An 11,549-nucleotide genomic window follows, 5' to 3' on the forward strand; every position below is an offset into this window, starting at 1 on the left:
CTTTCCTACATCTTTTTGCAGAAAAAGAAACCCCAATATTTCTTGGATGGGGATCACCTGATCGAAGTCACCTTCTAACTTTTTCTTTTTTTTAATTTTTTAGAAAACATGGGAAAAAGTTCAAGTCTTTTGACGTACTTACCTCTACCCCTCCTAATAATCCAAACACAAACCGCAATTTTAATTTGTTCAGAAAGAAGGAAAGGGAGTGAGGCTAGGGCACGGGACACAGATCAAAGGATGAGCTCTGCAAAGAGTGAGGCCTGGTTTCTCTTCCATGTCAACACTTGCCTTGCCTCCTTCTACCTCCCACCCAAAACACTGAATCATGCCTCCCAGATTCGCCTGCACTACCTGCAAAGCCAGAGATGTTCCAGGACACCCTCTTCTTCCACTCCCAAATGGTATCAACTCAAAGTGTTGCCCTCTCACATCTACCTGCTTCTTTCTCCCTCTTCCTCCTCCTTCTTCACTCGTCGTCATCATGAACCTCTCTGGCCTGAACTCCTCTGGGTTTTCCCAGTAGTTTGGGTCCCTTCCTATGGCCCACACGTTCACAAACAGCTGCGTCTTCTCTGCAATCTCGTACCCTCCCACACTGCACCTTTCGCTCGATTCCCTCACCACTAACGGTCCTGTTGGGTGTATCCTTAGGGTTTCCTTCACTATCGCTTGCAGGTAGGGAAGGTTCGGAATGTCTGATTCTTCTACTATCCTCCTCCTTCCTACTACTCTTTCTATCTCTTCTCTCGCTTTCTTCATCGCACTTGGGTGGTTTATTAGCTCCGCAAGTCCCATTCCGTCGTTAAGGCTGAAGTGTCTGTTCCTGCCATGAATATGTCCTGCAACATCGTAGTTGATATACATGTAGGAAGAAATATGTAAAAGGATGGAGAGTAGTGATTTCGGTGGCTTACAAGGATGAAGGCCTTTATGTTCTCTAGGTTCAGTTTTATCTCTGAGTTCTCATCTTCATATATGTCTAGCAAAATATGAAGCAGATCCTTCGCTTCATAGACCTCACCTACTTCCTTCATCTTCCTTCTCTCCTCCTGGTGTTCTCCTATCACTCTGTCCATGAGACTGTCGAACCTGTCCCTCAGTTCCTTTGCTTTTTCTTGATTCCCTGCAAATCCCAGTTCTTGCAGAACCAAATAAAATCCGAAACATTGAACTTCCCCGTCAGCTCGGCGGTGTCTCTCACTAGCTTCCTGATCTCTTCAGCTTCACCGTCATCCTCAGAGCATGTTTGACCCATGAGCATTCTGGACACGATGTTATTGGACAGTGTCAGCAGCTCTGCTCCAACGTCCACCGCCTCACCCCTCTCGGCCTTGTTCAGCAGAAGCCCTAGAAATCTCAGCGTCTCCTGCCGCCGCACCGGAAGGAGCTGGTCGAGCGTCCGGCCACCGAGAAGCTCAGACATGCACAGTTTCTTCATGAACTTCCAGTAGGGGCCGTAGGGAGCGAAGGAGAAGTCCTGGGAGCCATAGGTCAAGAAGTCAACGGAAGTATTTTGAGGGCGATTGGAGAAAGAAGCTTCATGAGTTCTGAGAAACTCAAGGGCGGTTTCTGGAGTGGAAGCTACAACACATGGAACAGAGCCCAGAAAAAGTTGGATGATGGGTCCGTAGCGTTGGGAAAGGCTGCGAAGAGCTTGATGAGGAATGGGAGCAAGAAGGTGGAGGTGTCCTATGATGGGCAAAGCCAGTGGGCTAGGTGGGCAATTAGGCTTCTTTTGTATTCTGCTAAAAATGGCTCGAACCAAGATCAACGAAACTAACCCAATGGTTGCTACTTGGATGTATACTTGAAAATCCTCCATCTTTGGCTGTGAATCCCAGTTATGTTTTGGGGTAAGGGGTCAATAATGTGCCTTCAATAAACAAGGAATTAAGGCACTTCATTGTATATTTCGTTGGACTTGTTAATTAAGCCGACTATATATGGTCTGTCTGAGAGTTCGGGAATTATAATCATGCTGATTTATTTAGAATATTACTTAATTTAATTCGCTTGCTTGCTGTTTTGTGTTCCATCGTTGACAATAGTGTAGATGTCGGAAGCGAGTGTTTTACTTAAAAGGAAACTGGCGTGATTGTCTTTATCCTATATTTCTGGGATTGGCCGGCAATATGTAAATTCTCAGTTCAAACCTAAAATCTGCAACCATATTATGAGTATGACCAGTTCTCACTTGACTTGAAAATCCATTTTTAAAAAATGCGTAGCTGTTCTTCACCGTTTAGTTATTTGAATAGTTTATTCCGACAAAGGAAAAGCAATTGCAACTAGTGGATTGGGATCCTCAATTATTGAGGGATACTAATTATTAGATTGTGATTAATGGTATAAAATAAAAACTTATCCTTTGAAAAAAAAAAAATTTGTAGCTTCCACCTCAATGCCAGCTCATTCTATTACGATCTAATGGTTAAAATTTGAACAAGTTATTTGTATGGCAACTGAGTATAAGGTAAGATTTTATGAATGAAAAAATAGATTATAGTAAATTTTCGTCCGAATGACTTTCTCTAATGTAGATGAAAATGCTCTCTTCCACAAGTTTTAAATTGATTCTCTAAAATCTGCTGATGGAAAAAAACCGTAAAATCACGTATGGAGAGAAAACAAGGGAAAGGATGGAAAGGGTCCCATTCTGAACATGAAATTATACCATTCAGGTTTCTCAAATACCAAAGGATATTCTGGGAAGTTTCCTTTTAACTTTATTTCATCCCATTTTTTATTTTTTCATTCAGCCTTGAAGTCAATCCTTGCCATCAATATGCGCTCTAGCCATTTTGTCTCTAGTGACTTTTAGTGTTAATTAAAATTTTATTAGAAATCCTTTACCAAAATTTTTTTTACTAGAAATCTGTTGGATATTCCATATTAAATCGACACCTTCAGGTTAGATTAGAACTTCGCTGACTCACTCTCAATTAGCTTAAACATCTTACGTCATGCTCTGAGATTCAGTTTTTTTGCCCTTTTCTCGATCACAATCACAGCCGTGCTTTCCTTTTTCTGTCAGGCATATATGCAGTTCTTGGTGGTTACAAAGTCCAATCGGCCAGTTCATACAAGACAGATAACAATCTCTCTCTCTCTGTTTTTTTTTTGGGTGCCAAAAGTGAGATAACGATCTAATCATTGCGTAAACCATGTGATTTCTAATAAATTCTTATGTCGCAGATTATATAAATACGCGTTAGTTCACTAAAAAGAGTTTTTTTTTTTGGGCCAAAAGTTCACTAAAAAGAGTTGACATCTCATTTAACGCTTCTGGTTTGATCATTCTAACGGGCGTGCCATGAGAGGAAAATCTCAGTAACTTCATTAAGTCAACGTGGTAAAACTCACTTGTACTAGTAATTAAGGATTTAGTTTGGATGAAGCACGGAACATCTTTACAATCATTCTTAAATATTACTTCCGCTTCTAAATATAAGAGCTAGTTCATTAATACGAGTATATTAAAAAAAATTAATTAAGTTAGTTATTTGTAATAAATGTGTATTGTATTTCCTAAAATATCTTTGCTAATCAAATATACTAGCTAAACCTATCATTATTGTAATGACTATCTTGAAAAAAATAGATAAATATGAAAGACAAAATAAATTACAGTTTTATATTTAGGATTAAAATAAAAGTCAAATAAACTTTTATATTAAGGACTGAAGGTAGTATAACACTGATGGCAGCACATTTTGTACAATGAACAACATATTCAAGACAAACTTGGCATCATTAATTCATCATATGGAAGCAACGATTCCGAAACTAATCGTAATGAAGAACAAGATTGGAAGTAAAAGTCCGTGCAGCGGCAAACAACGATAATTGTATTCTTGGAGATCACTGTAAGGGAAATGGCAAGAATCTGGGTTTTGGGATGCAAATGAGGGGGTGGGCCCTTTGAAGATCCACAGAGCTTCCTTCTTCCATGTCAATAGTACTGATGGCGTTCTTCTCTCCATCTCCTCCTGCAGGTTTCCATTCAAAGCACTGAATCATAGCAGCAAGAGTGGTATGGAAAATATTGAGTGCTAGTGAAGCTCCAGGACAGCCTCTTCTTCCACTTCCAAAGGGTAAGATATTATAGTTTTGTCCTCTCACTTCCATCTGGCTTTTTTGATCTTCCCTCGTGAACCTTTCTGGCTTGAACTCCAATGGATCATCCCAGTATTTTGGATCCCTCCCAAGTGCCCAGATATTTATGACCACTCGACTGTTGGCCGGAATCTCATATCCTGCTATGTTGCAGCTTTCAGTTGACTCTCTTAGGATCACTGGAGCAGGGGGTGAAGCCTCAGTGATCCTTCACTATTGCTTGAACATATGGAAGATTTACTATATCCGACTCGTTTACTATTCTTTCATTCCCAGTCACCTGCTCAATCTCCTTCCTTGCTTTCTCCATTATTTCTGGGTGGTTTATCAGTTCTGCCACCGCCCACTCTACCCCTACCGCTATCGTACCAGTCCCACCTAAAAATATATCCTGACTTGGACATGTTATATGTCAATCAAAACTGATTGATTTTTTGATCTGAAGTTAAAATATATTAGCCTATATTATATACTATTTAATAGAGGATATTTACCTTCAGGAAGGCTTTGATGTTGTCCCTAGTGATTCTGACATCTGTGCTTGGATCTTCTGATATATTTAGAAGAAGATCTAGTATATCTTCCGGTGCATCTTTCCTGTTGGATTTAATTCTTGCTCGTTCATGCTCTCGAAGGATGCTTTCGAGCCTAGCGTCCGACCTCTCGTGTACCTCCTTCAACTTTTTCCCAATTCCTTGGAGATCCAGGAATTTGAAAAGCCAGAAATAATCTGACAAGTTGAGTCTTCCACTAACCCTGGCTGATTCTTTCACAGCCCGCGCCACCTCATAAGCCTCCTCGTCGTTGGTACAGAAACTTTTGTTAAGTGCCATTCTCATTACGACGCTGTTTGCTAGCCTCACAAGCTCAGCTCCCACATCCACAGCCTCTCCGGCGTGAGCTTTCTTTAGAAGTACCTGCAAGAAATGGCAAATCTCCTCTTGTCTAGCGGGAATGAGTAGGTCAAGCACGCGACCATTGAGAAGTTCTGACATGCAAAGCTTCTTCATGAACTTCCAGTAGGTTCCATAAGGTGCAAATGCGAAATCAGCTGCGTTATAAGTGAGATATTTGACAGCAGAACTGGGTGGTCGGTTACAGAAAGAAATTTCATGGGTTTTCAATATCTCTTTCACGATTTCAGAACTAGAAACAACGAACCAGGGAACAGAGCCAAGGTAGATGAGAATCATGGGTCCATAACGACTCGAGAGCTTGTGAAGAGCTTGATGCACGGGTGGTCGAAGAAGGTGAAAGTGTCCTATGATGGGTAAGGCAAGAGGACCTGGAGGAAGCCTAGCTTTTGGTTGTTTAGAGAATATAGATCGGACCAATATGAGAGAGGCTAACCAAATCATGAAAAAGAGTGCGTAGTTGGAGCCTAGAATGTTATTGATTTCCATCTTTGTCTGTTTAGAATAATGAGTGCGGGATATATGCATGTAGGGTCTATTTATAAAGGTGCTGTATGGTACAGGTTTGAGAGTATATGGCCATTTGATTTAATCACCGGTGGCGGTGACATCTGCATGATAACTGATAAGGCATATATTAACTAATTTTAACTAAACAATGCATTCAAAGTGGCAAAAAAATTTTATTTTAAAAAACAGATGTAGTGGAAATAATCTTCAAGGCACGGAAAAAATGGTTTCCTGCTGCCTTCAGTAATACATGAGTGTGGAATGGTTTTTCATGGGTATACCAGGGCAGAGAGCAGGTTTTTCATTTTCCTTATTATGGGAAAAAAATTAAAGCACCATGCTTAAAAGGATAAATGCATTAAAAACCAGACTTGTATCAAGTTTTGAACTCAGAATTTTAAGATATAAAACTCCATAAGTTTGAAACGTCATGAAAAAGGTTCAAGATTAATTTAATGTTTTTTCCTTTGCTCCTGCCGGCAATAATGGACCCCTAAAATGATAGCTATGTGATGGCTGAGGTTGATTGATAGATTTATTAAACTCATAACATGACTTCGCTTGCTTGTTGGACAATATCATCACACCCCCTCTCATGAATCTATGCTCGTATGTAGCTTTCTGATTCTCTCATATGATAAAGCCCGGGAATATTCCTGTTATTTTGGACTATTTAGTTGCTACTTGTATTAAAAGACAAAAGAAAGAAATCACTGGTTCACATCTAGACCAATATATTTTTTATTACTTTCATGGGCTGCTTCCCTTAAAGTTCAAGTAAGCCTAATCAAGCATTCAAACCATACTTACTGGGCCTAGATGGGATCTCGCTGCAATATTAATCACAGGACTCATTACTTCTTTCAAACATTTTACAGGGAGGAAAAGAAAAAAAGGTAACAGAGTTGGAAAACAAGGGCATAATACAGGAAAGGACTAGAGTTTTAGAAAGGGAAGGGGCCTAGGCACAGGTATACAAAGCAAAGGATTAGCTCTGGGAAGGCCTAAACCAGGCTTCTCCTCCATGTCAACGTCTCCTTCATGAGGCAGTTTCCATTGAAAACACTGTATCATAGCAGCCAGAGTTGTTGGCACCACCTTGGTAGCTAGAGATACACCTGGGCACATTCTTCTTCCTGCCCCAAACACCAACAACTCAAAATTTTGCGCCTTCAAGCTCATCTCGCTCTCTCCCTCTTCATTCATAAACCTCTCTGGTCTGAACTCCAGTGGGTATTCCCAGTACTCAGGGTCCCTTCCAATGGACCACACGTTCACGATCAGAGACGTCTTCTCTGGAATCACGTAGCCATTAACCTCGCACTCTTGAGTTGCTTGTCTCGATATCATGGTTCCTGTTGGGTGAAGTCTGAATGTTTCTTTCACTATGGATTCTACGTAGGGAAGGTTTGGAATGTCTGATTCCTCCACTATTCTCTCCTTCCCCACCACTGAATCGATCTCTTTCCTTGCTTTCTCCATTATATCTGGGTGATTCATCAGTTCTGCCATGGCCCATGTCACTGTAAGAGACGACGTGTCAGTGCCAGCTCCAAAGATGTTCTGCAGAACATGGCAAACTAATAATATGAATTCAAAGACAAATTAAATATTTATCTGTCCCTAGGTAGCTATTTGAATTCAAAGAGAGAAATTTAATGGGATTCGGATGAATACCAAAAAGAAGGCCTTGATATTTCCCTCGTCAGTCTGATCTCAGAATTTGGATTCTCGTATATGTCTAGTAAAATATCAAGTAGATCCCTCTCTGCTTCATGTTCCTTATGCGTGTCCTTCCTCCTCGTCCTCCTTGACTCTTCATGCTCCTTAATAATTCTCTCTATTATAGCATCGTACTTAGTTCGAACAGTACTTAGTATTTTTCTATATCCCTGCAAGTCTAACTTCTTAAACAACCACCCCATATCTGCTAAGTTGAACTTGCCACCAAGCTCAATCAACTCCTTGACCACCTGAACCAGCTGGGACCCTTCACTCTTAACATCAGAACACCTTTTTCTAAACGCCATTGTTGTGACAATATTATAAGCCAACAATGCTACCTCCTCTCCAACGTTAACTTCCTCTCCTAAATCAGCCTTTTTCAGTAAATTGTGCAAGAAGAACTTGAGTTCCTGTGCTCGAACAGGTGAGTGATGATGCAGTGTGGTTGGGCTGAGGAGCTGAGTGATGAAAAGCTTTCTCATGAACTTCCAAAAAGGTCCGTAAGGCGCCATGAAAATATCAGAACGGTCGTAGGTGACATAGTCGAGGTTGGTTTTATGGGGGTGGTTCAAGAACGAAGCATCATTGATTTTGAGGCATTGCCTGGCAATCTCAGGAGAGGAAACTAGGACGCAGGATTTGGAGCCAAAGGAGAGACGAAGAAGAGGGCCATAACGTTGTGAGATATTGTGGAAAGCTCTGTGAGGGAGAGGACCAAGCAGGTGGAAGTGGCCTATGAGTGGTAGGCCTGGGGGGCTGGGTGGCAGCTTAGCTTTGCCTTTACGCTTGCTTAACAACAAGATGATGAACAGCAAGGCTGGCAACATGAACATCAGAATCGCTCTCAAGTCATCATTATCCATCGTCTTAATAATGTTGAAAACTACTAAATGGACTAATATAATTACAATCTCGTCAATATTGCTATGGCTAGTTATAAGGACTATTCATTACTTACAGCCAAGGTTTTCCGTTATTTATCACTATTAGAAATCAATGTCGATGAAACGTGGCGCCAAAAATATTATATATGTGTATAGTGTTGGCTTACGTTGGATATAGTATAGGACCACATGATATCAACATCTTATCTTGAAAGGCTGACATTTTATGATATTTTTTTTTGAAATAGACTATATATAAATTGACAGGGAGAAATTAAATCTTGAAGCGTATCAACATTATGTTCTTTGATGTTCATCAGATGCTCTTAATCAAGAACCAGCCACGAAAGAAAACAAAAACAATACGAGAAAATATACAGGAAATCTGCCCTTTTGGATGTTTTGTACGTCTTCTCTTCTTATTTCGCTCTATGCCCGTGGTCCTCTTTTTGCTGATGAATACAATTGATTATGAAAAGTTAATCCTACAAATTAATTATTCACAGGCGCACACACGTAGTCATCGTACCGTATTGCAATTATATATATATAATATATATATTTAATGCTTAACTTTTTCCAGATTGGTCCCGAGATTATGAAAGCTTAATTCAAGAGCTCTTTAATTTAGATTAATCATTGTCCTTCTTACATAATCTAGCTAGTTATGTTGAAAGCCGTGGTGATATATATTGATATGATAGCCGGCAAAACCAAGCAAAACTAGATAAAGAATTAAGGCTTCTAAATGCTATGACTTGTAACATTTGATCAGCATTTTTTCAAAAAAAAAATAATATTCATGTCTGATCTATTTATTTACACACACATATAATACACTTTCAATAATTGTCGATGGTATGGCTAACATCTGTTGCTTTCCCTCTCTGGATTGGTCCCGGGGATTAGGAAATCGTCAAAGTTCATTGTTTATTCATTCATATCAATTATGTTAGCAGGACATTACTACTTTATGAGCTTTGGAAATTTTGCCTGTTTGCTTTGCCTATGAACATGACAAATTTTGTGACTATGCTGATAATTTAAATAAAAAATTTTATTTAAAAAAATAAGTAAATTGTGGCTTCCGCCTCATTGCCAACACGTTCTATTACAATCTAACTGTTAAAATTCGAACGAGTCATTTGTTTGGCAAGTGAGTCATTTGAACGGAGATAACATTTTATGAATGAAAAAATAGAGGAAAATCTATGTATCTCTTCCCCGCGTATTAAATTGATTCTCTAAAATCTGCTGATAAAAAAAAATCTAAAATCATGTATGGAGAAAACAAGAGAAAGGATGGGATGGAAAGGATCCCATTCTGGACATGGAATGGAATTATACCATTGTGGTTTCCCAAATTAAATACCAAAGGATATTCTGGGACGTTTTCTTTTAACTTCATTTTACCCTGTTTTATTTTATTTTATTTTTTTAATTCAGGCTTGAAGTCAATCCTTTCCATCAATATGCGCCCTAGCTAATTTGTCTCAATGACTTTTAGTGCTACTTAAATTTTATTTGAAATCTGTTGATATTCATATTAAATCGATACCTTCAGGCTAGCTTAAACATCTTATGTCATGACTCTAAGCCAAATAATAATTAATACGGTGCTCTGAGATTCAGCCCCCCCCCCCGGGATCACAATCACAGCCGTACTTTGATCCTTTTCTGTCAGGCATTTATGCAGTTCTTGTTGGTTCCAAACTCCAACCGGCCAATTTATACAAGTGAGACAACAATCTTTTGTTTTTTGGCCAAAGGTGAGATTACGATCTGATCATTACGGAAGCCAACTGATTCTAATAAATTTTTACTACCTCTGGTTCTTAATATATGAGCTACTTTGACTTTCAACTCCATTCTAATATAAATTCTGATCCATTTTATCTCTCATATTTATCTATTTTTTTAAAGTAATTTTGTAATAGTTACACATGTTAAAAGTTTCATCAAATGGTAGTTTTAGCTAATAAACTTGATTAGTAAGAGTATTTTAAGAAAGACAATACCTATTTATTATAAACAACTAACTTAACTAATTCTTTAATTTAATTCAAATTAATTAATTAGTTCTTATATTAAAGACTAGAGGTAGTATTTTCAGATTATATAGACATGCGTTAGTTCACTAAAAAGAGTTGACATCTCATTTAATACTTCGGGTTTGATTATTGTAACAGGCGTGCCATAAGAGGAAAATTTCAGTAACTTCATTTAAGTCAACGTGGTAAAACTCACTTGTACTAGTTTGTAAGTAATTAAGGATTTAGACTGGATGAAGCCGGAGAACATCGTAGTAAACATTCATAAATACTACTATAATATTGCTGGTAAAACTTCATGAAGTGAACGCGGTAAAACTTGGCATCATTAGTTCATTATATGGGAAGCAACGATTCTGAAACTGATCATAACGAAGAACAAGACTGGAAGTAAAAGTCCTTGCAGTAGCAAACAATGAGAATTCTTGGAGATCACATGGAGGGAAATGGCAAGAGTCTGGGTTTTGGGATGCAAATGAGGGGGTGGGCCCTTTGAAGACTTGCAGAGCTTCCCTCTTGCATGTCAACAGTACTGATGGCGTTCTTCTCTCCATCTCCTCCTGCAGGTTTCCATTCAAAGCACTGAATCATAGCAGCAAGAGTGGCATGGAAAATATTGAGTGCTAGTGAAGCTCCAGGACAGGCTCTTCTTCCACTTCCAAAGGGTAAGATATTATAGTTCTGTCCCCTCACTTCCATCTGGCTTTTTTGATCTTCCCTCATGAACCTTTCTGGCTTGAACTCTAATGGATCATCCCAATACTTTGGGTCCCTCCCAAGTGCCCAAATATTTATGACCACTCGACTGTTGGCCGGAATCTCATATCCTGCTATGTTGCAGCTTTCAGTTGACTCTCTCAGGAACATGGGAGCAGGAGGGTGAAGCCTCAGTGACTCCTTTACTATTGCTTGAACATATGAAGAAGATTTACTATATCCGACTCGTTTACTATTCTTTCATTTCCAGTCACCCGCTCAACCTCCTTCCTTGCTTTCTCCATTATTTTGGGTGGTTTATCAGTTCTGCCACCGCCCACTCTACCCCCACGGCTGTCGTACCAGTCCCCCTGAAAACATATCCTGACTTGGACATATTATATGTCAGTTAAAACTGATGGCTTAGCTTTGATCTCAAATTAAAATGTCTTTAATATAAGAGCTCATTTGACATTTATTGTTGTTCTAAATATAAAACCCAATTCATTGTGTCTTATATTTATTTATTTTTTCAAGGTAGTCTTTACAATAATGATTATTCTAGTTGATACACTAATTAGTAAAGATATTTTAGAAAAGACAATACCTATTATTACAAATAACTAATTTAACTAATTTTCTTAATGTAT

General features: G+C 38.9%; 1 protein-coding gene and 3 pseudogenes across 1 annotated transcript; all 4 read right to left on the minus strand.

Moving 5' to 3' along the window:
• Positions 1–189: 189 nt before the first annotated feature.
• LOC114745821 (cytochrome P450 93A3-like) lies at positions 190–1,825 on the minus strand. Its single transcript, XM_028933986.1, is given in 3 exon segments — positions 190–635; positions 1,025–1,111; positions 1,114–1,825. Coding segments are annotated over 3 exon segments (1,245 nt in total).
• Positions 1,826–3,864: 2,039 nt separating this feature from the next.
• LOC114745824 (3,9-dihydroxypterocarpan 6A-monooxygenase pseudogene) lies at positions 3,865–5,522 on the minus strand (annotated as a pseudogene).
• Positions 5,523–6,479: 957 nt separating this feature from the next.
• On the minus strand, positions 6,480–8,131 carry LOC114745825 (3,9-dihydroxypterocarpan 6A-monooxygenase-like; annotated as a pseudogene).
• A 2,504-nt stretch (positions 8,132–10,635) lies between these two features.
• LOC114745822 (cytochrome P450 93A2-like) lies at positions 10,636–11,204 on the minus strand (annotated as a pseudogene).
• Between the last annotated feature and the right edge of the window lie 345 nt (positions 11,205–11,549).

The sequence above is a fragment of the Neltuma alba genome, unplaced genomic scaffold (assembly GCF_004799145.2).
Source record: "Neltuma alba isolate B1F8T4 unplaced genomic scaffold, ASM479914v2 tig00004833_pilon, whole genome shotgun sequence".
NCBI lineage: Eukaryota > Viridiplantae > Streptophyta > Magnoliopsida > Fabales > Fabaceae > Neltuma > Neltuma alba.